The sequence below is a fragment of the Cyprinodon tularosa genome, unplaced genomic scaffold (genome assembly GCF_016077235.1).
Source record: "Cyprinodon tularosa strain WSP-4 unplaced genomic scaffold, ASM1607723v1 ctg187, whole genome shotgun sequence".
In the NCBI taxonomy this organism is placed as follows: Eukaryota; Metazoa; Chordata; class Actinopteri; order Cyprinodontiformes; family Cyprinodontidae; genus Cyprinodon; species Cyprinodon tularosa.
In genome coordinates this window covers 245,393-272,090 of record NW_024038657.1, presented here as the reverse complement: position 1 = coordinate 272,090, position 26,698 = coordinate 245,393, and the positions used below count along the sequence as shown (strand labels likewise).

The window sequence follows — 26,698 nt, the reverse complement described above, 5'->3', positions numbered from 1 at the left end:
GTTTACATTGAGAAAGTGCTTTTATTTGCTGTTGTTCAGCTTTATACCGTTCACTTTAGTGCAGCGACATACATCACTTTCTGATTATTAACGGTACATATCCAGAATTAGTAACATTCGTAGTTAGTTGTGTGAGAGAAATGATATTATGAAGACTTTGACATCGTGTTGTTACTTTTGCTTCTATCAACTCCGTTTTACTTTAAATCAAAGTGTATGATTTGTCATAGTTAAGGTGCAGTTTTAAAAAATTCCTAAAGGGTCAGTGCACCGGATTTTGACATTTCTGTTTTGTTTCCCGGTGCGTTTCGAGTGTTTCTGGCTCCGTTTAATAACAGGGATGCGATGTTAACTGCTGCGAAAGATTTAGAGTACATTAGCTCTGCTGCTTTACACTCATTTCGATACAATTGTTGTTATTGTTTTACATTAAAAACACCACTTAGAAATACTTTATTTTTTTCATTAAAAGTGTTCTTTTTACAGAAGCATATCTTTCCTCGCCATACTACAATATTTTGACCCCACACATCACTTCCCCCTCTATTCATATTTCCTCCATGAAATGAAGACATGTTAGTGATGTATGCAGGATCCCTTTTAAATCGATCTGATCAGATCTTCACCTCGTATTCGCTGTTAATTCTGTTATTTTTTTCGCTTTAAGTATAAGTTTTAATTTAATTGTGATCTTTTTTGTTTATTTTTTCTTTCAAACTCCCTAAAGATGAAAGAACAAAATAAAGCAGAAACAGAACAAGATGGCTGTTAATATTCACTGGTGAATTTTCCTTATTTTATGATAAACAGGAAACATGGGGAAATGCATGTACTCAAAGCTAATGTCACAATGAATGTTTTGTAATTCGTAAAAAAAAAAACACACTACACCGACTTGGTTCAGGGCTTTAGAAAACTCATTAACAAGAGTTTTAGATTAGGAAAGCCCAATTCAGTTCTCTTATTTCTGATTTCTTAGGCGGATAAAACCGAATATCCTTCGCTTTTTTTGTATTTTTTTATGGCGTTTTGTCGAGCGCTTCCATCCCAAGGCGGAACTTTTCTTCGGTGACTCGGTTCTACACGAAAAGAGCTCCGCTGCAACAGGAAGCTCTATATAAGGAAATTGTATTTTCTTTGTGTATCCCGTTTTGTGGTTCTTAAATTTGATAAAACACAGTTTAGTTGTTAGATTGGGCGCTTTTTGCCCACAGGTAGATTATCGACGCGGATTATGCATTGTATGGTAAATAAGTTGTGTCCTTAAAGCTATTTCTGATTGATCGCTCCACACGTAACCTTCGCGGTATTTTCATGAGTTGGTGTTAAATCTCGGTTACATTAATGATAAAACATGAAAATTAACGGTAGGAACTCAATTGAAAGTCCAGATGTGACTGTATTATTAATCTGATCTTGTTGATTCGCTTTCCTTGTGTTAAAAGCACTTTGTGCGTAGATAGGTGGACTGTTTATGCTATGTTGTTTATTTTTATGCTATTTTTTACAGTTATTTACATTTTTTTGTATTTAATGCCTTGTGTTGTTTTAGATGTTAGGAACACTTCACCTTTAGTGTTATGTGGTAACATTTTTGACAGTCAAATAATGGTGATAACAGACCTAATCTGAATTACTAACCAGTCTTCTAAGTTTGATCTACATTTTTATATATTCGTAGATCTCTGATAAGGTCAAGCCTCGTATGTGGAATGGATGAGCAGAAATCGAACTGCGAAGAGAATGACTCTGAACCAACAGGTAAAGGTTACACTTTTTTTTTTTACTTTTTTGTTTTACAGCAAGTCAGATGATGCTTTCTTTCTATCAATTCCCTTTTCCTTCTAATTAAAACAAATAAGAGTAAACTGCATGTCATGCTCTCAAACACATGCGCAGGCTTCGCATCAAATGGAAAATGAAATGGAATTCCATTAATAGTTTTGTTTGTCAATGCATCAAAACGGGTCCGAACAATTGTATGAATAAAAAAAACAGAAAAGTCACTTGTTGCAGGTGGTTGATATCTTTATATAATAAAAGCGATGTGGACTTCTTTAGTTAGATGCATTGAAAGAATAGAAAGAAAACACATTGTTTTGTGTGTGTTGGACCTGCTGATCAATAATGTTTTTTTAGTGTGTGTGAGTGAAACTAGATATCTAACTTAATATTGACATTGCACTGGAAATAAAAGTTTCGGGGATCGTCAAAACCTTTTTTTTTTCCTTTTTCTTCAATGGTTTGTTTATTTATGTTTTTGTTTGCCAGCTGATGATAGCGCCTCAGCACACCAGTCCATCTCCCTCCAAGGGTCGCCTAGAGTCTCCCCTGCAGCTGCAGACAAATCTGGTTCTAATACAGCCTCTTCCAGTACACCTGTGTAAGTTCCCCAATCGCCTCAGTAAAGCTAAATGCATTTGCTTTAATGATGATTCTCCCCTTTTTTTATTCACGTTTTGACTTATTTTTGTCGTTCATGTTTGAACAGAGAATGCATTCGTGCCTGTGCCCTCTGTAATTGTGTTGATCGGAGCTTGCTTGGACAGCGGGAACTGCGACACTTCAGGTCGTCGTCGGAGCGACCTACTAATAAGCCATCAGCTTTCCCACTGCCACAGCCTGGAAATGATGATCTGTCTTCCATTGGTTTTTCTGACTCTTCTTGTCTGACAGCACTCTTTGATGACTCAGGTCAATATCAATGTGTTACAAAATAATTTCTACATCATGTTTTTGTGTTTCAGATTTTTTCTATTAACTAAATAATGCAAATACATTTATTGACATCTGTGAGATGATCTCTGTTTATCCTTATAATAAACAGGGGGCTGTTGGGTTCACCACTGGTGTGCGGTGTGGTCAGACGGGGTGAAGCAGACAGAAGACGAGGAGCTGGAGGATGTGGATAAAGCTGTTATCTCAGGGACTCAACGGGTACATTTACTTTCCAATGACTTGATCTGGATATTATAACGCAAGAGCAATAAATAAATAAGCAGTTTCTTCAGGAAATTTACTTCTGCTTTCTACCATTGGTTCGTTTCAGCTTTGTGAATATTGCAAAAGACTGGGTGCAAGCATACAATGCCATGTAGAGGGCTGTTCGCGATTTTACCACTTCCCGTGCTCTGCGGCCAGTGGATCCTTCCAGTCCATGAAGCAGTTGGTCCTCCTCTGTCCGGAGCATATAGACAAAGCTGAGGAGTTGGGTAAGAGAATCATTAGCGCATTTACCATAATCCTGATGTCCTTATAGTTTTTAGTATAAGTAGGTATGTTACGATCAGCTGTTTGATATCTGAGCTCGAGAAGCACATGGCAGATTAAAAATGTAATATTAAATGGAACAATTTATAGCTTAATTTGAGGATTTTACAAAGCTTTAACTTAAAAAAACAACAAAAGAAAAAAAGTTGGTGACCTCCTAATTAAATCCAGAATGTTCTCTGACACGGTAGAAAATAAACTGTTTATAGTAACAAACGTTTCCTTATGGTCGCATAAGAAAACAGTACAGATCTACTAACTGGCATTTATTCTAATCACTAAGAAATATTTTTTAACATTCAGATGTTCAAGGTGTATTCATTACAAAATCTTAGAATCGTATGGTAAACCTTACTTTTAATTTAACTTCATGAAAATAAAAGATCACAGTATCTTGGCTTTTGAACCACTGCAGCTGGATTTAAATGGGATTTATCCTAGATGTAAAACTTTAGTGTCTTTTGAAAGTTCTTAAAAAAAAAAAAAGGGTTTGTTTGCCATGACACTTTAAAAAAAGTTTTTGTCTGATTTCGAAGTTATGAGACCTGCGATGAGAAATTATTTTAAACTCAAATACTTTATTAATCTGAATGGAAATTAAATATTCAAAGTGAACATCATTCTTTTTTTTTATCAGTGTCATAAAAGCTCACTGCGTTTGTTGTTGAGAGCTGCTTGAATATTGCTTCACCTTTTAGGAGTCTTACTTAATTCCTTTATTTTACTTTGGACAAAAAAATGCGTTTACAGATCTGACTATAATTTTGTATCTAGGTTTTTATAAATGCCATATTAGTTTCAGTCTCCACCATAGTAAACGGATAATCATGCGTTTCCTCTTCTTTAGTTTGAGCCCATGGTCCGTTTAATCAAGTAATGTTTTATTTAGTTTTTACTTCATTTCATCTATGTACATTGGGTTTTTATGGGGCATCATTCAACCCAGTTTTTATCAGGAGACAAAAATATTGATAATACTATGGTTTTGATTCTCCTTTTGGGATCCCCGTTTTTCTATATTTTGTCTGCAGCTGGGGAGGAGGCTTGGTGTGCAGTGTGTGATTCGGTTGGGGAGCTCACAGAACTACTTTTCTGTACGGGTTGTGGTCTCCATTACCATGCATCCTGTCTGGAAATTGGTGCCACGCCCATTCAGCGGGCCGGATGGCAATGTCCAGAGTGTAAAGTGTGCCAGACTTGCAGGTAAGTACAACCTACAAACAAAATGCATGCATTCTCAAGATCTGGACCCTTATCTTTTTATGTTTGGAATGATGTCATTATTCTTAAGAAATTGTATTTAATTCATGAATAAAAAAATTGTGTTTATTTTTCTTCTAGACAACCAGGAGAAGACTCCAAAATGTTGGTGTGTGATGCCTGCGATAAGGGATATCATACCTTCTGTCTCCAACCAGCTATGGATTCTCTCCCTTCTGACCCTTGGAAATGCAGAGTTAGTCCCTTTTTTTTTTCTTTATACAAACACCATTGTAAACTGTGTATCACCTTTTGCTGGAGGAAAAAAAAACCTTATCTGTCAACCTAAGTAAAACTGTTTCTCAGCAGGAAGCACAACTGATCCCTAGTTGTGCAGTCAGTTTAGAAAGTAAGCAAAAGCAACTCTAAAATTGCAAAGTTTCTAAACGCCCTTTAAAAGGGAATTTTGTAAGAATGAATATCTACTTCTGGAAGACTAAAATTGGGTAGATTTGGTAGAGAAGACATGCTGCACTTAACAGTAAAATCTGATCGCAGTTGTTACCCGAATTATACAATGTTCTGTTTTAAAGCAATGATCACTGTCATCATGTAATCCTTTTACAGAGATGCCGTGTGTGTATGGAGTGTGGTGTCCGTGGGTTGATGCTGCCAGGTTCGGCCCAGTGGTTCGAAAACTACAACATGTGCGAAGAGTGCCAGCAACATCGCAGCTCAGTGTGTTGTGTTTGCAGCAAAGCTGCTAACCCATCTGTCGGGCTTCAGTGTTGTGGCATCTGCCGCAGGTCAGTTCCACATATGAAAGATCGTAGTATTGTATTTATTAGAGATGCACTAATTAGGCCTCTCCTGACCGATGTTCAGTTTCCTTTAAAGTCAGAGTTTCTATCCAGATATATCAAGTTATTCTCCAGAGAATTTAATGCAAAATAAAAACATGCTGCAAGTTTTTTTTTTTTTCAAACTGTTTTTGTACTAATGTCTTCTTTTGCATTAAAACTTGTCTTTTAACTTTATCTGCTGTTATTTAACTCATTAAGAGTGTATAAAAGTACATGCTAGCTTATGATTGTTACCTTTTATAGACCATTCAGGAAGTTCATAGTTTTGATGCATTTAAAAGAAAAAAAGGAAGAAAAATTGATTTAATACTTAAGTTGCTAATTAAGAGTCACTTGGTTCATTTCAGTCTATTTTCCATCAACCAATGCATCTTTTAATGTTAATCCCTGTTAATACAATGTTTTTGCTTTCTCTGTATTCTTTAAGATGGATGCATAGTGAGTGTGCTGCATTGGGGGAGATCTCAGAAGCCAAGGATATCTGCCTTCTTTGTAAGGAGGATCAGCAGAATCCTGCTGGTCAGCCCTGCTTGGAGGGAATGCAGTTGACAGAGGAGATGGCGATCCGAGCAGAAACTAACACGGTTGCAGAAAAACCGACGGAGGCATCAGACGGGACTCCTGGAGAGATTGGTGCATCTGAGATGGATACGGGGAAAGATGGACATCAGAAAGAGACTCCCATGGGTTCAGGTATGTCAGGATTTGATTGAAAAAAAAAAAAAAAAGCTAAGCTTAAGATTCCGCTTTTTTATCAAGCTTATCTTTATTTGGTTTAGATGCAGAGTCTGCAGTAGTTCACTCTACAGCCGTTAAGGGGAGTGAAATGATGCCAGAGTCGCAGCTAGCAGCAGAAGGACCCATCTCCGAGGAGTCTACTGGTGAGTTATAAATGCTGAAATATTTTAATTATGAAAAAATTAGAGTTTGTTTTGTTCTCTAAATAAAAATAATATAGGTCCATCTCAATAAATCAGAATAAGTGATATATCTTAAGCGTCTTTCCCACTGAAAAAAGCGGGTTAGTGCACGATTTTCAAGCATGGGTCGACCCGTTAATAATCAGCATTCCCCAGCACTCCCCTCCCTTTGAGGGAAAAAAGCTGGGTCTAACCCCCCGCTGCATGGCCTCTGCCCCCCTGCCACTGCTTGTCTGGTGACACAATCTCTCTGGGTTAGCATTGATGATGCTACCCTTTCCTGGGTTTAAACAAGAGTTTTTGGCCCGTGGGAAAGGGGTATTATTTGATTTTTTTTTGTCTTAGATTTCTATGAAAATGCAATAGATTTATGAAACCAATCATCCCATGTTTTCATTCTATACTCTAGTGCGTCCCACAACACAAGGAGACTCTTTTCTTTCTGCTGGTGAAAGGAAATCAGAAGAAGCATTCGTTTTGGAGACACAAAGCCCCCCCTCCCAGGTCTTCACAGCAGAAACTCAGAATAACATGAACCCTGCAGCAGATCCTACAGCTGAAAACATGGAGTTGGGGAACGTAAAAGAAATGCAAGAGTCTATGCTCCCTGAAAACAAGGCGTTGCTAAACAGCGGCTGCGTTATGGAGTCCTTTGGAAAGGAAAATCAGAAACCAGCAGAAAAACCTGAGCTGTCATCTATGGATGATAAACCAGAGAGAAGTGTATTCCAAGATCCCCAGTCTCCTTCCACCATCTCCCTATCAACCGACACACAAGAGACGCTTTCTGCCATGGACATAGAAACAAGGTTGCTTCCTCAGTCTGAGGAGGAAGATGAAGAAGAGGAGGACGAGCAAATGAAAGGACATCATCTGGACATAAAGCAGGAGCTGCAAGGGACAAAGCCAGAGCTGCTGCTGGATGAGATGTCCAGCAGCAGTGGCTTCCTGGGCTCTCCTGGAGAACCAGATCCTCAGCTGTCCATGGAGCTCGGACTGGTTCCCGCTCGCCGCTCCCATGGTGATAACCTTACAGAGACTGATGACTCGCTTCCTTTCGAAGCCCTTCGGAGCGACAGAGAGAAGGCGAAACGTAGAGGGTCCCCAGGCCGCTCTCGGGTCAAACAGGTGAGGCCCTCTTCACATTGGTCTCAGTTTCTTGTGGAATTAAGGTGCCTTTATGACAACATACCTTTTCCTTTTTTTATTTTTATTTTTTTACTTGTAGGGGCGAAGCAGTAGCTTTCCTGGTAAGCGGAGACCTCGAGGTGGAGGCGGAGGAAGAGGGCGTGGTGGGAGGTCCCGTCTCAAAGCCATGGCTTCCTGCATCGATGCTTTCTTGGTGAGCTTTACAATGCCCTCTACACAGTTCCTGCAAAGTGAAGAAAGGTCCGAAACTACTAAAGAATGTTTCTCCACTTCTCTAAAATCTTATTTCCTTAAAGATAAACATTTCTGAATTCACATTTCTTAAACAACCAGAGTGACCCTTCATATTGGTTACATAAAAGAAATGTTTCTGATGTTGTTTTTATATAAACCTCATGTTTAGTTAATTGTGCATCAGTTGTGTTGCAATAGATGCTAGAGGTTTCATTTCGGTATCAAAACCAATATATGAAGCTGTCGCATGGTGGTTTATTTCCATTTATATGTACTTCTCTTTAGTAAAGCTTTGATTAAGTTATAGGAATAAACTGGCATACAAATCTTAAATTGCAATTAGGCTAACTGAACTTTGTATACATTTTTAGGATTTCTTCAAGCACCTCATTTAATTTGATGATGGGTATGATTACTGAGCTGTTGGACTGTTATGAAATATAACAAATTGACTAAAAACTAGAAAGGAATCAGTCAGTTCAACATGGATACTTTTTTCGCTCTTCTAAGACTTATATTATAGTCGTTAGTAAAAAAGAAAATCTAGATTGTTTAAAATTAGGATGGCAGCTCAGAAATCTGATATCAGTCTGGTTAAGCCTGGTCAAATTACTGGTCCGTGTATTTAGAATAAAAAATAAAGAATGGAGAATAGGTCTAGTTTTTGTTTTCCAATTTGAGATTTCAGAACAATAAAAATGGGCTTGTTTTTGGTTTTATATATACCGGTATATGTATTTTATATGGCAATCAGGAAAAGGTCCCATTTTTGGATTTCCCATCACAAAACTGAAAAAAAAAAAAAAAAAAAAAAAAAAAAGCTGGCATGTATACGGACCACTTCTACTTCTGTCCAGCTTAAAGAAATAGTTTTCAATGTTTTTAAAACACAATAACTGTAAAAACATTTAGGCAGAAAATTACAACTTTGACTTTGAAATCTATGTTATGTTAATTTATGTTAATCTATCTTACAAAAATCTTTATAATCCAATTAACCGGAGTACACCTCTGTCACTAAAGCAGGTGAATCTAAATTAGCGACATCAGATTTTGCAGTTAATTTCTGCTATTATTTCTGTTTTGAGTTTTTATCTGAACATAGGTGGGACAAAGTGAGAAAACCCCTTTACGCATCTAGATAATGATTGTGGTTTTTGCTAAACATCTGTTAGTTTGGATAGGACTTTAGTCTGGAGAGCTACAGCATTTAGACCTTTCATTTAAAAAAAGTTTATTCCTTTTATTATTAAGGCTTAGGATTAGCTGTGAAAAAGACTTCATCACTGAAAAATATTTGTTTTGTTGAGAGATTAATGGATGAATAGAATAATAGATTTAATTACATAAAAAGAATTGAGACAAATAAAAAATGGACTTTGAAGTCTGGAAAATTATGGATCTTTCAAATGGAAAACACAAAAATGGAAACTGTGCATTTTGTGTTATTTTTCTGTAAAATCTTAACTTAAGTAACCAAGTCAGTGATAAAAACTTAAGTGCTTGTTAGAGGTTTTTACATATTACAGCATGTTCCACATGTTTGGTTTCCCGCCTCTCAGCTAAGCATGACCTCAGACACTGGACTGAGTAAGGAGGACGACGAAGAGGAAGACGACACCATGCAGAACACCGTAGTCCTCTTCTCCAACACGGACAAATTTGTCCTGCTCCAGGTACACCGTTTATTTTCATTTGCTAATGTATGTCCCCATTACCTCTCACGCTGCACATCTTTATTTTACTCTCTGTGCTCTGGTCTGTTTCAGGACATGTGTGTCGTTTGTGGCAGTTTTGGAAAAGGAATGGAGGGACAGTTGCTAGCTTGCGCTCAGTGTGCGCAGTGTTACCACCCTTTCTGCGTAAACAGCAAAGTAGGCGCTGCTTTTTTTTCACCTGTAATATTTATTTAGCTAAAACAGAGATTGAATCCTATATCTCCTTCAGATCACCAAGACAAAGCTTCGAAAGGGCTGGCGGTGTTTGGAGTGCATCGTGTGTGAGGTGTGTGGAAAGGCCTCGGACCCGTCGCGCCTGCTGCTCTGTGACGACTGCGACGTCAGCTATCATACCTACTGCTTGGACCCTCCTCTGCACACTGTGCCGAAGGGAGGTTGGAAGTGCAAATGGTAAAAAAAAGCAAAGCGACCTGGTGTGCAGTAGCCTTTTTTCAGGCCTGTTTATTTGAACTAGGTCAAATGGAAATGAGAACATGCAAATTTGCATATTATGTAAAACACTGAAACACAGTATCTCAGCTCTGCAGAAGCAGTTCAAAGTCTCCTTTCTCTAGTTATCTAGTGGCAATAACAAAAGAATTGAGCTCTGACTTTTATTTTAACATTTTTCTAATAATCATGCTCTTTAGCTGGACTGATGGAAGAATATCCTTCTCCTTCTTCCATGCAGGTGTGTTTGCTGTGTCCAGTGTGGTTCCAGCTCTCCAGGTTTCCACTGCGAGTGGCAGAACAACTACACACACTGCGGGCCTTGTGCCAGCCTCGTCACCTGTCCGGTATGCAGAGAAAACTTCATGGAAGAGGAGCTTCTGCTGCAGTGTCAATACTGCGACCGGTGCGTGCTGGGTTTCATGGAGCTACACAGGCAGAGACTAACTTAGGAATTCACAGAGCTGCAGCTAATGACAACAAGCGGGGAATGGATTATTTATGGAGTTCCCTCATCATAAATTATTCTATAACATCTTAGATTTGTTGACATTTATTAAGAAGCGCGTGTCGCCTTGTTTTCATGTGTGCCTCTGCAGATGGGTCCATGCTGTTTGTGAGAGCCTTTACACAGAGGATGAGGTGGAGCAAGCTTCTGACGAGGGCTTTGCATGCACATCCTGCACGCCATATGTTCCAAAACCTGTGGGTGAGTCGCAGAATGACTCAGCCGACAAACTGAAAGCAAAGTTTATGGCTTTAAGATTTTTTTCTCAATGTTCTGATGTCATGATTTACTTTTGCTTTCTTCTTATTCCTCCTGTTGTTTCTAGTAGAGTCGACTATTATGGCTTCTTTAAAGATGAAAGAGCCAGGTCAGTGGGTTTATTACCTACAGGTGCATTCCAATTAATTAGAATAATAAAAGGTTAATTTATCCTACTAATATAATTCTTTTTTATGTTTTTTTGGAAGAAACACAGAGTAAATATTCATTTTTAAATTTTTAGCTTATCTCTTCAAACTATAGTAACCTGAAAGGACACAAGCTATAAAAGTTGCATTATGGTCTAAAAAGTAATCAGGTCCTACATAAGGAGGTTAACCCACAAAAAACCTTTCTAAGGAGGCTGGCTGTTTGCAAGAATGTTAATTTAAAATTGATTAGAGGGGAGAAATTGTAGGAAAAAAATGTTCCCAATCAACAGGGATAACTGCTGTCTTTAAATGACTGTAAAGTAACTCTCCAGAGCTACAGGCTTGTCTACAGCTTAAACCGGTGCAGAGATTTCACTTTTGCAGCACAACTTGGCACATTGTCGAACTGCCAGAAATGACCAGTACCTCCTTTATTGCCGATTGTATCAGTGCGCTTCAGCCTAGGTCAGTTTTTTTAAACACAGAATCTATGGAGTGTTGCTATGAGGAAGACGAGAGAGAGATCGCAGAGCCAACGGTGCATAAAGGTGCATTCAAAGCTAGAGCGATTCCAGAAGCATTTGATTTACATGTTATCCTTATGATGAGGTTCGATTAGATGTGCTTTGCTGCGATGGACGCATTTCTATCCACGCGTCGGGTATGATGATTGTGATAAAATACAAGGCCGCTCCTATGATTGATGCGAAATGACGGTCGATGGAGTTAGAAAGTGTGTACCTTTGTGTCCTGCCAATACAACCAATCAGGGTAAAGGAGAGAGGTGGAGACAAACCTTTTTTCAATCAAAATTGGAGAAAGAAAAATGTTAATATAGGATGAAGGAAGACCCTAAAAGATATCTGGAGGATGTGGTGGATCGAGGGACGACAGTACCACTGTTGGGCTTTCATTAAAGAATAGATCACAGTGACTCGCTCAGTCAAACCCAGGGCTGCATCCATGAGTTTAAACAGACAAGCAGCAGAGACAAGCCGCCCCTGCCTGATGATGCTGGGAAGCAACAGGAGCTGACCATGGGAAATAAAGTTTAACGTTGTGCAAGTGATGCCACCAAAATTCAGCAACTTTTATTCTGGATTAAAGCAACCTGGGCTTCATCAGCCCGACAGACTGATAACCTCCATGATGTGCTGAATTCAAGCAGTAATTCATGCAAAAGGAGCCCCCGCTAAATGATGGGTGCATGCAACATGCTTTACATGGACCTACCCGCAGTCAGATGGCATTTCTGTTTTTAAATGTTGTTTAGTTTAGCACCGATCCAGAATTCACCCTGGATGCTACACAGCAGTATCCCACTCATCCCTAAGGGTCGGGTTAGATGCAGACACCAGATCTTGTTGGAATAAAAAAAAAAAAGAAAAAGTATGATCGTTGTTATTATTAAAAAATTATTTGACTCTTCTTGGAAAAATAGGTTTCCAGTAGCTGTAAAGCACAGCTAGAAAAGATTTTTTTTCTCTCTAATAAATCTATATATTGTATTTCAATTACTGCAATGAACCTTTCATGATATTCTTATTCATTGAAATGCACCTTACCATCTAGTAGTTTCTCATTTGTTTTGCAGTGGGTTCTGCATGACTAATTTGAATTTGTTATTTACAGAACCTCAGTTCTACCGACTGGAGGGAGTGTGGCTGACTGAGTGCGGTATGTCCCTGCTCCGGAGCATCTCCATGTCTCCTTTGCACAAGAGGCGGCAGCGTCGCTCTCGTCTTGGCACCCTGTGCTGCGATGGAGGGCCAGATGGGATGGATATAAGGGAGGTTGAAGGAGATGGTAAGGATGGAAAAGTTTAGCCCAGTGTCACACCATGAAGGTTATTGTACAATCGTCAGCACAAATTTGTTCTTTAAATATTACTTCCAAATATTAGGTTGCGGGGAGCCAATGGATTGTGACTCAAAAATGGAGCCTCCTGGTAGTCCTGACAGAGAAGGTGGAGACAGGGATGCTGGTGCTGAAGGCATGGGGGACTGTGAGGGTCTCAAAGGCGGAGCAGACGAGACAGAGGACAGTAAGAAGAGGAAGAGGAAGCCCTACAGACCAGGTAGAGCTACATTACTCTTATCAGTTACTAGACCTGAAAAAAATATATTTTGTCATGCTACAATGAGAAAACCTTTTTTTTTTTTATATGGAATTATTTGAAATTTAGATGATTGTGAAGGAAAAAATGACACATGGTAGTTATTTTTTGATTGGTAATTTCTGTTTTATAATCTACATTTGAAAGGCTATTGAATTGATTCTGTTTCTCTCTTCTGCATTCATTTTTTATATCCTGCCTTCTTCTACCTTCTTTATTTTGTATTAGCATTACAGTGCTAATATGACGCTTTTAACTCCTGACTTCAGCCAGTTTTAGCTTTACAATCACCCCCCCCCCCCCCCCCTTTTTTTTTTTTTTTTTTTTTTTTTTTTTTTTTTACATATTCAGGATCATGTAGCCCTAATTTCCCCATTGGTCTGGCCTCTGTCCATGTGGAAGAAAAGCATCCCCTCGCACCATGATGCTGCCACTACCTTGTTTCAGCAGAGCTACAGAGTTGGTGTTCTGCCTCAATGTAGATCTGAGCTGAGCAGAACATTTGGTCTTTTTAGGGTTTTCTCTTCGAAACTCTTCTCCTACCTGAGTACTCCACTTCTCTCGTTAATAGCCCTCTGCCCCCACCTGTCCGTTTAGTTGGTCTATCAGAAGCAAAAGTATAAAATACATCGGCAAGATAAAATGTGACAAAAGTTAAAAGAGTCTAGGTCCTTCTGACTTTTTTGCAAGTCCTTTTTCACAATAACAGAACGATTTTTGCCAAAATTCAAACTGCTCATTAACTGCAACTCTCAGTTCCTTTCTGGTTTATGGCAAACCCACTTTAAGCGCAACATTGCCACCTAAAGGGCTGGAGTGAGAAAGTCAGTCTTACTCTTGTTAAATGTAATGTGACCAAAGCTGGGTGCGTCTGATATTTAACAATTGCATTATGTTAAATTGCAACCGTATTGCAAATACAATTTTATTGCCCAGCCCTCATCTTTCATGTTTTTCCTTTAGGGATTGGGGGCTTCATGGTGCGGCAAAGGAAATGTCACACACGTTTAAAGAAGGAGTTCTTTGCCCAGCTGGCTGGAGAGACGACATTAGATGGACAGCCTATCGAGCGAACTATTGAAGAAGGTTGGACTCAACAGATTGCCCATACTTTTATTTTGCATATCATTGAAGGCTTTAAAGTTCAGTAGAGTTATGACACGTTAAAAAAGGATGTTGTAGACAAACATGTTTTGATGATTGTTTTGAAATCAAAATGTTCTTTGTGTAAGAAGAATGCAAAATCTTTGTCACCCTACTATATTTGAACAGTAATATTTGATTTTATTATCAATTTATTAAAAAAAAGCTAACAAATCATATTAGTGTTATGAAAAACTGAAATAAAGGCATGGGTCTTAATTTACTTGAATTACTGAGTGCCGGGCACTGAATTGATTCTAAAATTCAAAACTTATCCTTTAAAATAAATGATCTGTGCATGAACTCTACTTTTTTCCAAATGCTAGCATCCTTTTAGGACATCTAGTGCTGGCTGGCTCTTAGCATTTGATGTAAACAGGGTTAAAGTGAGTGCTGTATATGTATGTAGGACCTCACCCGGACACCGACAACATCATGGATCCCAGACCAGCGGAAGGTGAAGAACAGGCCAAGAAACGGCGGAGCAGAAAAAAGAGCAAATTGGAGGACATGTTTCCAGCTTATCTCCAGGTTTACAGACTCACTGTTGCTCCTTTATTAAAAAATCAGAACTCTTAATTATCAATCGATCTAACGTTCATGTGTGATATCGACTGATTTGCAGGAGGCCTTCTTTGGGAAGACACTAATAGACTTGAGTAAGAAAGCTGTGATGGTTGCTCCAGGCCAGAGGCCAGGTGCATGCCTTGTCCAGCCTATGTTGCAAAAACCAGCAGGAGTGAAAATCTCGAACCCAGAGGGTAGGAACACTTAATACTAGCAATCTTCAGTGTATTACTGGGTGTGTGGAAGGTTCCCGCTGATGTCTGTGCTTCTCTCTCCAGCTGAAGCCAAGGATCGGATGCTGGATGGAAATTTTCCTCTCAAGCGGGAGGCGGGTGAAGCACCCCAGGCTCAGGGAGACAATACAGGTAAAACTGTCTGGATGTTGAGGCAACCACACGTATATATCACTATCGTTTTAAAGCTCTTCATTATACTTACAAATATTTCACACCTTTAGGGACTGCCGCTCCCTCCTCATTGGTGAAGGACCAGCCTACTCATCCCCATGACTCTGAGCCAGAAAAAAGTGAAGGTAATTACCTTAGTTTGAATTAATTAATGTGTTTCTGGAACTTTAATTTACTCTGCCTGTTAATTCAGGAGTGATTTTTATTGCCAAGTGCAAAGCAGGAGCCCAGTGGTGTTAAGAGGAATTGGAATTCTGACTTTATGATGACCTCAAGCAAAATGCCACGGTCACACAGTATTATGATTATGGCTTTATTTCTGAAATAAAATAAAGAAAAAAATGAAGTGCTTGCTAAATTGTTGGTTGATCTTCAGCATAATATACAGTTTATGGTATATACTTTTAAGTATTTGTTTATTTCAATAGGAGGGTGTCTGTATTTGTATTGTATTATTGTCTACTTTCTGTAGATCAGTTTGTGACCCTCCCATGTCTGTGAAAGATGTTCTTACTTATAATCATAGTTAACTTTAATTCAGTGGAAGTTGTTTTTAAACCCCTTTAAATGGTTACACTCACAAAGAGCCAGCAGAATAAGTACAGCTACAAATGATTTGGGTACTTTCCCCTTTCACTTATGGGTGTGACCAGCACAAACATCAGGCTATCTTCCTCAGTAACATGGTGCTATTTGTTTCACTAATGCTTGGCGCTAAAGGCAGCCAGTTCACATGAAGAACTTTACCTTTAGGTTGGCAAATAGGGCTGGGTGATGCTGCTGCAGATGCTCTATCAAATTAGCTGTGTTGCTTCCTCTTGCTGCCGCTGTGGGGTGGCCTTGTTCCTCATCCTTTGGGATATCTTCTCACAGTAGCTTAAGTATTTCAATATGGCTGACTTTAAAGTTTACATGTGTCACGTCCTCTCTGAAAGATGGGGGGAAAGTTTAGCTGCTCCCCTACTTCCTCTACAGAGTGTGGGTGGGGGTGCAGCTGCTTACAACCTGAGAACTTCCTCTGTTGAGATTTATATATATATATATATAAAAAATACTCATACAACAGGAACAATAAAACTTCTGCAGGTTTAGAACAATGACTTGTTCATACCCTGTTACAGCTGTAAATCTCTAACCGACCCATGGCTAGACTCCACTAAAGGTTAAACAATTTCTCCAATGCCGGTTCTTTTTGTTCACTTGCTTTTTCATTGACCAGAGGAGTGTCGACCCTGGTCACTCTTCTAATCACTGATTTTTGCTGAGTTTAGTTTTGGCAGTCTGAAAGTGTACTGTCAGAGGAAGTAACATTTAGAGAAACAAAGGAGCATTAAGCAGACAGAATTAAAAGGTTACTTTACCAATTTGTCACAGATGACACTAAACAGGTCTATTCATTTTAATTTATTACAGTCTAAGTAAATGCTTAGAAAGCTTTCTTCATGAATCTCCATTCAAAATTTCCCTGTTAATGAATAAGGACTTAAAACGGAAGTTACGTATGTAACTAGGGTTCTATGAATCCCGGATGACCGCCAGAGGGCGGTGCTGAAAGCACTGAATGTTCCCTTTGGACATGCGCAGTTTGAGTAATTGTACCAACAGAGTCACACCTGTGACCCCGGATGACCACTCAGAAGCTACATAGCCTGGTGTCATTCTTGGCCTCTGTTCCTACAGAATCTTCTTGCAAAAGCAAGGATTCGGAGTCACAGAGAAACTCTGGCGGTCATCTGAGATCCATAGAACCATAGTTGCATATGTAACTTTCGTTCTATTTAATCCCTATTGACCGCCAGAGGACGGTGCTGAAAGCACTGAATGACTAAAGTCAACGATGTCACAAGGAATCCTGAGTGCATACCTCACTGAGAGGGCCCAGCAGAACCTTGTAAAAGGACCTGACCCAGTGGATGAGAAGATTTGAGCCCTCCTGGGGGCATGACCGGGCCAACTGAGCCACCCTCACTGCAATGGGGCCTAAAACTCATGCAGGGGTAAGGTTCTAACGTCCAAGGCAGGTAGGGCACAGGTCGTGGCCATTCTCTGCCTGCACAGCAGCCATCCATGTAAAAGGTCGACAAGGCCCAATTAACAAACACAAAATGGGCTAAAATCGGGAGAGGGGGCGCGAACGCAGCCGTCACCAATTATAGCAGAGCAGTGAAAGAGGTTGCAAGCAGAGGGAGGCTGATACTGGTAGAGGGGATGAAAATCCCACCGTCACCAGGTATAAAAATCAATAAACTAAAAAGGCTAACAACGTTAGCTGTATCCAAACTTCGGTAATTCAAGTTGGGAGTAGGAAAAAAAACCCGCTGCTGTCACCAATTACAACAGAGCAGACTAATGAAAAAGTTTTCAAAAGATGGGTTGATATTGGGAGAAGGGGCGAAAAGCGCAGCCGTCACCAATTAAAGAAAGCCACGACTCCAGTCAGTAAGAGACAGGGGCGTCACACATCAGGCTATGTAGCTTCTGAGTGGTCATCTGGCGTCACGTGTGTTGGTATAATTACTCGAACATTCAGTGTTTTCTGCACCGCGCTCTGGCGGTCAGTAGGGATGAAATACAACCTTCCCTGATATTTAATTTTACATTGGTAAGTAAAGTACAATGTGTCCCAGAATACATTAGAGAAGCTTATATATTTATATACTTAACAAAATGAAAGGTTTTAATGTTGAAAACCTAATGTTTTTTGTGCATTTTCTTTGGTTGACAGGTCTTCCACAAGGAGTGGAGAATCAGGACTCTGAACAGTTCTTCAGGAAGGTTCTGGGAGTCTCAGACGGTTCCTCTTTAGGAGGGATGAAGCCCATCTTAGAGGGTGCTAAGGGAGAACCTAATCGCGGTGCTGTAGCACAGAGAGCTCTTCCCTCAGGTGGGTAAAGTGGCCGCCCATAGATTAGAGCAGAAACTCACCAGGGTTCCTGCACTGAAAGGTTTGGTTTATGCTTAAGGATGTCACCACATTTATCTGAGAGACAAAAAAATACGAGTAACAGTCAATTTGTAAAGCTAATAAATCAAAGAACTACAAGTTAAGTACTAATGTTAACAAAACAAAGGGGCCTTATTTTACTTCTTATATCAGCTTTAGATCCGATAGATCTGGTTTAGGCATGACGTAAATCATAAACTATTAGAAAATCAAAAATATTAGAAAGTAAGCAGAAGGTTATCAGACATTGACAAACTGGGAAAATATTCTGTACAGATTTGAGAAAAATGTGTTAAATTTTTAAGTGCATTCAAAACCAGCATAATAATGGGGCTTGGTGTGTTTCCCAAAATGTTTGATCAGGGGCAAAACTCTGTATTCATTTCTGATTTTAAGAACAAAAGAGTAATAAAACCAACCTCATAAAAGCGCAGCTTTATTTCTGTTCTCAAACTGATGACTGCTTGAAAAACCAGGATGTTATTGTTGGTGGTTTTTGTCAATATTATAGCTGTTATTTCTTTAATGTAATGTCTAAGTTAGTGATTAAGACTTAAAAGGTGGTTTCTCTTGAAGGGCCCCTTCCCTCTGCTGAAATGATGGAAGCTTTTCCTGGCCTCTCTCAGTCTCCCTTCTTTGACATGAGGTATGACCAACACTAATTTGTCTATTATTCATAAACAGCAATTTATCAAAAGTTTATTTATGTGTATTTAACTCATTAAATGTCATTACGTTGACCCATAAGTTGATTTTTCTTTGTCAATTGCAGAGAGAGAGGGCTGTTCAGTCCAGAAGGGGGTGAGGAGAGCCCGTGGGCCACACCCTCCACCCCTGTGACACCGTCCTCCCCACCCACTCCCACAGAAGCAGAAGGTGACGGGCTGTCCTACAACCAGCGCAGCCTCCAGCGCTGGGAGAAAGACGAGGAGCTGGGAGAGAACTCAACCATTTCACCAGTTCTTTATGCCAACACCAATTTCCCTTCGCTTAAACAGGACTACCCAGGTTAGCAAAGAGAGAAATGCTTCAGATAGGCCCCTTTTTACCGCCCCATCTCAAAGTGAGACTTTGTTCCTTTTTGTGGTGCAGCTGCTAAATGTTTTGTGTTTTTTCAGACTGGGCAAGTCGCTGTAAGCAGATTATGAAGATCTGGAGGAAGGTTTCTGCTGCTGACAAGGTTCCATACTTGGTGAGTTCACTGTGGTGTAAAGTGGGCTGAATTTATTAGAAAAAAAATTATATATTGCCTTTATCTATTGGCTTATTTGTGCTGATGGGTACAAACCAGTAAAAAGAGATTTTTTTTTAAGGACACTGGTCCTTGGTTTAATGATAAAGAGAAAATAATGCTAAATGTTTTACATCTAGAATAAAACAGTGACTTTTTATTTAGCTCCTCATTCAGAATGGGACATGAAAAAAGAACATGCTGGTTATAATTATTACATTTCCGTTTAATGTAGGAAGGGACCAGTTTTCTTTTTTTTTGCTCCCAATGATAGATTTCCTCTCCGTCAGCTGTGAGATATTGGTCTCAAAGATTAATTATTTTCTGCATGATATATCCCACCTCTGTATTCACTGAAACAGACACTTTTAAACCATACTGCCATAAAAGAACAGCTTATATGCAAATCCTTCATGCCAGTAATGTAGTCTGTTTGGGCTCACACTAGATGTGTTCTTGGCGTGGCTTAGATCCTGAACCAGACATTGATGAGGATATTCTGATGGAGAAAAGAGTCTGTCTCAAATATGAACAATATCTTCCAGAATATGTACTGGGGTAGAATATTATTTAGATAATTGTGCAGCCCGTAGTTTCTGGTAAAGTCCATGACAATACTAGGTCATTACAAACAACCAAAAGATTTAGTTCTTTAATCAAAGATAAACACAATTACTTATGCAAATTGTTTATAACTTTGTGGGAGAAAGTTTAAATCTTTTCATTGGATCAAAAATCATCACAAGTACCAACATGTTTCACTGCAGGTGTAGTAAACAGACCCTGCCTGCATGTTATTAGATCATTTTGCAGTATTGTTTATGATGCTCTTGTTCACATCTGAGTCACCTTAAGCATTTTAGGAGTTGTTTGTGATCATCTGTTGTTGGGACCAACTGGCTAAATATATTAACATGTTCATAGAGCTCATAGCAAACAATCCGTCCAAATATATGATGATATATTGATGGTATTTTGCTCCTGTTGAATTATGAAGTCAGAATAGTGGAGGAAAATCCTTTTTAGCTTTTTTTTTTCTCGCTACACACTAAGAATGAATGTGATTATTACTGTGATTATTACTGTTTTAGTCTATTTGTGAAAATGACTGGAGTACTTGTATCCTATTGTAGCAAAAGGCCAAAGACAACCGAGCAGCTCAGAGGATTAACAAGGCACAGAAGGTGAGGAACATCTCTTTTATCCCTTTTTATGAAGATGATGTGTGTATGCGTTCTTTAACCTTGTGTTGGTGCCGTTTCCTCTTTTTGTCTTATAGCAGGCAGAGAGTCAGGTGTGTCGGCCTGTCAAGACTGAGGCGGTGCATCCTAAAAGCGAGCGACCGACTCTCCACCTCCAGATCCCTCCCCCCTCAGGCTCAGCGTCCGTTTCTTCCCATCCAAGCTCTGCAGACAGCCCCTTTTCTTTTCCTCCTGACTCGGGTTCATCCTCTGTATTTTTCTCGGACGGTGCACTGAAAACCCCGCTATCAGCCGAGAGCCGGACTGATCCTCTGTCCAAACTTCCTTCTCAGTCACCCCTTCCTCACTCACATTCAAGCACACCCTTTGCTCACAGCGTGACCAGCCCTTTACAGGCCTCTTCCTCAGGTTACCCCACTTCCGGCCCACAGGGTCCTCCTCAGGGACGGCCAGACAGCCTCAGCCTTTTTGACATGCAACCAGGAACTCCTGGAACCCCTAGACGAGCTCAACACGTTGACCCTTACTTCAGATCGCAGCTGCTACAGCAGCAGCAACAACAACAGCAACAACAGGGTCATCCTCTACATTCACATCAGGGACCTCAGGAGGCCTTAGGACCTTCTGGAAGTCCCCATTCCAGAGGTCCTGGCCTCGGAGATTCACCGTGTTTCTCCCCACTCCACAATTCTCAGCATGGGGACCCTTTCAGAGCCCAGCAAGGGATGGGACGGCCAGATTTTGGTTCATCCTCATCACCGTCTGCTGTGGCTTCCTCACCTGTGAATACAGGACAGCACAGGGCTGACATCAGTGCACCTTCTCCACGTCCCTCTGCAGGAAGACTGGAGCTTTCCTCTGGGTCTCCATCTGGGATGCTGGAGGCTGGGGATGGTTTATTCAAGGCACCAATGACACCTCGAATGCATCAGGGAGAGAGCGGGCCACCTCATCCTGGAGCTTCCCCTAACCACCCGTCTGAGAGCTACCGCCAGTCTCCCTCCCACAGTTTCTCTGATCCTCATTCTCACCCACAGATTCCTCCCAGACCACAGTTAGGTGACAACTGTGGACCTCAGAGACATGCTGTTGCACAGCAGGAGCAGGGTCACAGAGTTCCCTCTAGTCCCCAGTCCCAGGGTAGCGCCCAGTCTCCCCACACTCCAGGGGGCATGTCCTCCGATCCTTACGCTGCCCAGTCTCCAGCGACTCCTCGTTTCCAGTCCCCTGATCCTTCTTCCAGGCCACCTTCACGACCTCAGTCCAGAGACCCCTTTGCTGCTATCCACAAACCTCCTCGCCCTCCCTCTCATTCCTCAGATGGAACTGGAAATTATAAAACATCCCCCCATCCCAGCCAAACCCCTCCAGGCCCCACTAACAGTGGTTCTGCAGTGGATCCCCTCTGTGGTAAACCCCCCTTTAGCCGCAGTCCCAGCACTGGATCTTACCAGGGTCAGGTGGTAGCAGGTCAGCCTCAACAGCCACAGGCTCAGTTGGGTCAAGGGGCAGACAACCAGGGTCCCAGGGTGCCTCCTCCTTCTGAATCCCAAGAGCTGTCTTCTGAGCTCCCTCATCCACCGGCTGCACAAAGCACACAAGAAATGCCCGACATCTCCGCAGCACAGGAAGCTTCACTAGTTGGTCTTAGCCCATCTGAACTGGAGAAATTCAAACAGGTATCTAGATGACCTTAAGCTCAGACGTTGCACTTCTTTTGTTCTATTGTTAACCATTGCTGCTGGTCTCCTTTTTACTTTGCTTTAACAGCGACAAAAACTAAGGGACTTCATCATGAGGCAGCAGAGGCAGAAGAATACAATCAAACAAGAGAAGGAGGCCGCCGCTGCTGCAGCTGCTGCTGGAAACGAATCCCCAGGCTGGTCTGCGGGGGAAATGGGAGCTTTTCAACAGGACAAGACTCTCAGAGCCCCGCCCCCTTATCCACAGGTACACCTGCAGCAGTGAGGCTGGATACTATCAGATGGTTACTATATTAAATGCTGGGATAGAAACGGGAACTGATTGCTTTCGTTTGAAAAAAAAGTGTTATGACATGAAACGTTGGCCTATTAAAAAGTAAAAATTGATGGTACAAATGAATAAAAGAAGAACATGTTGGGTTGATTTAACTGCTGCTTTGTTTAGGACCGTGTTGCTGCTGCTGCTCCCACAGAAGCTCAGGGTTCTGTGGCTGGGAAGATGCCTGTGGTCGGAGGAGGCATGGAAGATAAGCTTATTCGCCCACCGCCTACAGGGACAGCTACTGTTATGGATACAAGTGGAATAAGGCAAGCACTGTTAGAAAGTAGAGTACTCTGCAATGTTAGTGGTATTGAGTATACATTTGTGAGAAGTTGAAAAGTAACCTTTCAAATGGTGAGTATTGATCTGACAGGTGGGCTGAAGAGAGCTGTGAATGTTAATATTAAATTAGTTGAAACAAACATTCCTGTTACACAAAGTGCTGCTTTTTATATTTTTATTGTATAGATGAGAATTTTTAAAAACAATTACTTGTTTTTTTTCTTATTTTTACTCGTACTCGTACTCGTCGTCTCCCGCTTTATCCGGAACCGGGTCGCGGGGGCAGCAGACTAAGCAGAGACTCCCAGACTTCCCTCTCCGCAGACACCTCCTCCAGCTCTGTTGGGGGAAGCCCTAGGCGCTCCCAGGCCAGCCGAGAGACATAGTCTCTCCAGCGTGTCCTGGGTCGTCCCCTGGGCCTCCTCCCGGTGGGACATGCCTGGAACACCTCCCGAGGGAGGCGTCCAGGGGGCATCCGAAGAAGATGTCCGAGCCACCTCAACTGACTCCTCTCGATGTGGAGGAGAACCGGCTCTACTCTGAGCCTCTCCCGAATGACCGAGCTCCTCACCCTATCTCTAAGGGAGAGCCCAGCCACCCTGCGGAGAAAGCTCATTTCAGCCGCTTGTATCCGGGATCTCGTTCTTTCGGTCATGATCCAAATTTCATGACCATAGGTGAGGGTAGGAACGTAGACCGACCGGTAAATTGAGAGCTTTGCCTTTTCGCTCAGCTCTCTCTTCACCAGGACAGACCGGTGCAGCGTCCGCATTATTGCAGCAGCCGCACCGATCCGTCTATCGATCTCCCGCTCCATTCTTCCCTCACTCGTGAACAGGACCCCAAGATACTTGAACTCCTCCACTTGAGGCAAGGACTCCCCTCCAACCCGAAGGGGACATGCCACCTTTTTCCGGTCGAGAACCATGGCCTCGGACTTGGAGGAGCTGATTCTCATCCCGGCCGCTTCACACTCGGCTGCGAACCGCCCCAGCGCACGCTGTAGGTCTTGGCAGGAGGGAGCCAGCAGAACTACGTCATCCGCAAAAAGCAGGGACGAGATCCGCTGTTCCCCAAACCAGACCCCCTCCGGTCCTTATTTTTATTTGCTCTTAATTTTGTCTCTCATCTAAAAAGGCAAAACAGCAATCAGCCCCTTATCCATATTCATAAACTGTCAATTAGCTGATTAATTTCAGTCCCACATTTTACCGTTTCAGATCTTTTTATAACTTTTTTTTTTCATTTCCCCTAAATTGAGTTGTTGTTGTTTTTCTCCCAGGCTCCCAGGGCCCATCAGACCTCATGGTATGTTTGGCCGTCCACCGTTCCCTCCTCAGTGGCAACCTCAAGGTCCAGGTCAGAGAAGATTACCTCAGCCAGGCCTTGAAGCGATGGGCATTAGACAGAACCTTAACCCTGGTGTTAACATGCAAGGCGTGGAAAGCCCCCACACCATGATGCCAGGACATGGAGGGGAAAACATGCAAGCGATGGGCCAAGGGCCCCCACCCCAGTTCATTGAACTGAGGCACAACTCTCAAAGGGCGACCCTACGGTCACCGTTTATGCCTAGAGGACCGCAGCCGAGACCACGTCTTTTTGTTCAACAGCCAGTTATGGCTGGATCCTACTTCCAGCAGCATCCCATAGCTCAACCTGGAGGTATTCAAGCAGAGGGAGGTGGCACCTCACAGCTGGGGCTCCCGCAGGGCATGGCAGTACCGGGTTTAATGCCCACACAGTCCGCTGGACCAGTGTCCCAACAGCCCCGCTTACAGCCTCAAGCACCTTCCAACCCGAATGTACAAAATACTGAGCAGCATCGAGCTGCTCATCAAGGATTGGTGACGGAGCCCCAGGCAGCAGGTGTCGGGACCTGTGAGGAACTGCCAGAGCCTGACCTGGAGGGTCTAGGTGATGCTTCTGGGGATGGTGGTGTGGATGATGAAAACGATCTGGCTCTTGACTTGGATCCAGATAAAGGAGACGACGACTTGGGTAACCTGGACAACCTGGAGACCAACGATCCACATCTGGACGACTTGTTAAACGGGGATGAGTTTGACCTCCTGGCTTACACCGACCCTGAACTGGACCAGGGTGATCCCAAAGACGTCTTCTCAGACCAACTGCGGCTAGTAGAAGCAGAAAGCGAGACTCCATCTGGTGCTGGATCTGCTCACTGTAAAGTTGAAAATAAAGATGAGTCGGGACAGAAGTCTTCGGCGACGGTTTCTCAGAAGGATTCTGCTCCCTCACTTCCAGCTGCTGCAGAAAATGCCGATCCCTCCAAAGTCAAAGCAGAGGACAAAGTTCTGACCCCTCAGCTGCAGTCGGGACAATCCGTGGTCAAAGATGAAATGAGAGAGGCTGTGTCGATGCTTTTAGGGGGGGGCACATCAACCGTCAAGGTGGAGCAAAAAGAAAACCAACTCAGTTCCCTACAGATCAGCAGACTTCAGTTCTCCCTGTCTGGCCAGGGAGATCCTTTCTCTCCAGGCGCCCCACATGGAGACATGGGTGATGACCCACTGGGGCTTCCTGACGTAGGGGGCCAGGACTCACCTGCGGTAGATTTGGCAAAAGTAGAGAGCCGTTTAGAAGGCGAATTGCCTCTTCTCATACAGGATCTCCTGGAGCATGAAAAGAAGGAGCAACAGAAACAGCAGCAGTTGAGTTCCCTTCAACAGGGAGGCATCCCTCCTCATTTCCCTGGTCTCCCCAGTCAACATCCTAACCCCCAGGGACCTGACCAGCTGATTCTGCAACATCAGCCACGTCCTCCGGTCCAGGGCATGATGGGACAGTCGGGGATGGTGCCACGGGCTCCACACATGATGCAGCAACAGCAGAGGATGATGGGACCAGGCATGGTGCCTCAGCCTCACATGGCAATGGCTCAGCAGCAAGCCCTGATGAGGGCAGGGCAGCCGGGGATCCACCCGGGCCTCGCTCATCAACCACAGCCGGTTGTTAAACAATCACAGATGGCTAACAATTTCTTCCCAGATAAAGGTAAGCAGATGGCAGGTTATTGATTGCGCTTTGTGCATCCTTGTGTTTTTGTTGATCATGAAATCTGTCGTTGCAGATTTGGATAAATTTGCTCCTGATGACATCATTGATCCTATTGCCAAAGCAAAGATGGTGGCTCTGAAGGGGATTAAACGAGTGTTGGCACAAGATCCGACAATGGTTGCTCCTCCTGGGATCAACAGGTACTTCTGTTAAATAAACGTTTTTATGAAATGTCAATACATGGAAGCTGCTCCAACTTTAGTGGATTTTATTTCTTTTTGATTAACAGTTCTTTTAAAATGCTTTTGTTGTTGTATGCTGAGGATCTGGAACCATCCATTGGAAGTTATTGCTGAGGGACACTAAAATACCTCTCAATGATTTTATTTTAAATATGTCCATTATTTTCTGAAGACACCTGTGGTCAGAGGTAGCAGTGATGTACACAGCCGGTCAACCTTATTTTTATTTTATTTTATTTTAGGCAACAGGTTTCTCTGCTTGCCCAGCGGTTGGTCTCGGTACCCGGCGCAGATCCTGCTCAGGTTGCACCTGGACCACCCAAGGTACGTGTTTTTCCAGAGATGTATATTTAAACTTAATCCACCTGCATCCAGATCCTTATTAATGATTTTTTTTTTCTTCTCAGGAAGGAGAAGCAAATCCTGCTCAATCAAGACCTAATCCTCCACAATTTGCGCAAGGAATCATTAGTATGTTTTCCCGTAGAAATGTGTTTTTATGAATTTTGAAGTTATCTTGAGGATGAATTGCCATTTCCTTGTATCTAACAGATGATGCAGACCAGCACCAGTATGAGGAGTGGCTTCTACATACCCAGCAACTTCTCCAGATGCAGCTAAAGATTTTGGAGGAACAGATCGGAGTTCATCGAAAGTCCCGCAAAGCCCTTTGCGCTAAGCAACGCACGGCGAAGAAAGCCGGCAGGGAGTTTGCAGAGGCTGATGCTGAGAAACTGAAGCTGGTCACTGAAGAGCAAAGCAAAATCCAGAAGCAGTTGGACCAGGTTTGCAGAAT

The 26,698-nt window shown here is 42.1% G+C and overlaps 1 protein-coding gene across 3 annotated transcripts in view; it reads left to right on the top strand.

Annotated features, from left to right (window-relative positions):
• The window catches only part of kmt2d (lysine (K)-specific methyltransferase 2D), a 39,606-nt gene that overhangs the window by 1,132 nt on the left and 11,776 nt on the right, over positions 1–26,698 (top strand). The window contains exons 1-39 of one of the 3 annotated variants that reach the window (XM_038282659.1): positions 1,095–1,246; positions 1,682–1,761; positions 2,272–2,383; positions 2,492–2,694; positions 2,828–2,937; positions 3,050–3,212; positions 4,302–4,473; positions 4,612–4,726; positions 5,098–5,276; positions 5,761–6,026; positions 6,113–6,214; positions 6,663–7,381; positions 7,482–7,595; positions 9,199–9,312; positions 9,406–9,510; positions 9,584–9,765; positions 10,046–10,210; positions 10,404–10,513; positions 10,638–10,679; positions 12,355–12,528; positions 12,626–12,799; positions 13,802–13,924; positions 14,391–14,512; positions 14,607–14,742; positions 14,827–14,913; positions 15,006–15,080; positions 17,681–17,839; positions 18,476–18,545; positions 18,672–18,907; positions 19,018–19,091; positions 20,264–20,314; positions 20,410–22,011; positions 22,103–22,282; positions 22,481–22,623; positions 23,922–25,657; positions 25,734–25,860; positions 26,145–26,226; positions 26,310–26,373; positions 26,455–26,687. In XM_038282659.1, coding sequence (XP_038138587.1) covers positions 1,713–1,761; positions 2,272–2,383; positions 2,492–2,694; positions 2,828–2,937; positions 3,050–3,212; positions 4,302–4,473; positions 4,612–4,726; positions 5,098–5,276; positions 5,761–6,026; positions 6,113–6,214; positions 6,663–7,381; positions 7,482–7,595; positions 9,199–9,312; positions 9,406–9,510; positions 9,584–9,765; positions 10,046–10,210; positions 10,404–10,513; positions 10,638–10,679; positions 12,355–12,528; positions 12,626–12,799; positions 13,802–13,924; positions 14,391–14,512; positions 14,607–14,742; positions 14,827–14,913; positions 15,006–15,080; positions 17,681–17,839; positions 18,476–18,545; positions 18,672–18,907; positions 19,018–19,091; positions 20,264–20,314; positions 20,410–22,011; positions 22,103–22,282; positions 22,481–22,623; positions 23,922–25,657; positions 25,734–25,860; positions 26,145–26,226; positions 26,310–26,373; positions 26,455–26,687 — 8,670 coding nt within the window. In that variant the 5' untranslated portion in view covers positions 1,095–1,246; positions 1,682–1,712. Of the gene's footprint in view, positions 1–1,094; positions 1,247–1,681; positions 1,762–2,271; positions 2,384–2,491; positions 2,695–2,827; positions 2,938–3,049; positions 3,213–4,301; positions 4,474–4,611; positions 4,727–5,097; positions 5,277–5,760; positions 6,027–6,112; positions 6,215–6,662; positions 7,382–7,481; positions 7,596–9,198; positions 9,313–9,405; positions 9,511–9,583; positions 9,766–10,045; positions 10,211–10,403; positions 10,514–10,637; positions 10,680–12,354; positions 12,529–12,625; positions 12,800–13,801; positions 13,925–14,390; positions 14,513–14,606; positions 14,743–14,826; positions 14,914–15,005; positions 15,081–17,680; positions 17,840–18,475; positions 18,546–18,671; positions 18,908–19,017; positions 19,092–20,263; positions 20,315–20,409; positions 22,012–22,102; positions 22,283–22,480; positions 22,624–23,921; positions 25,658–25,733; positions 25,861–26,144; positions 26,227–26,309; positions 26,374–26,454; positions 26,688–26,698 lie in introns of those variants that run through there. The other 2 variants (XM_038282658.1, XM_038282660.1) reach the window with 2 other exon arrangements.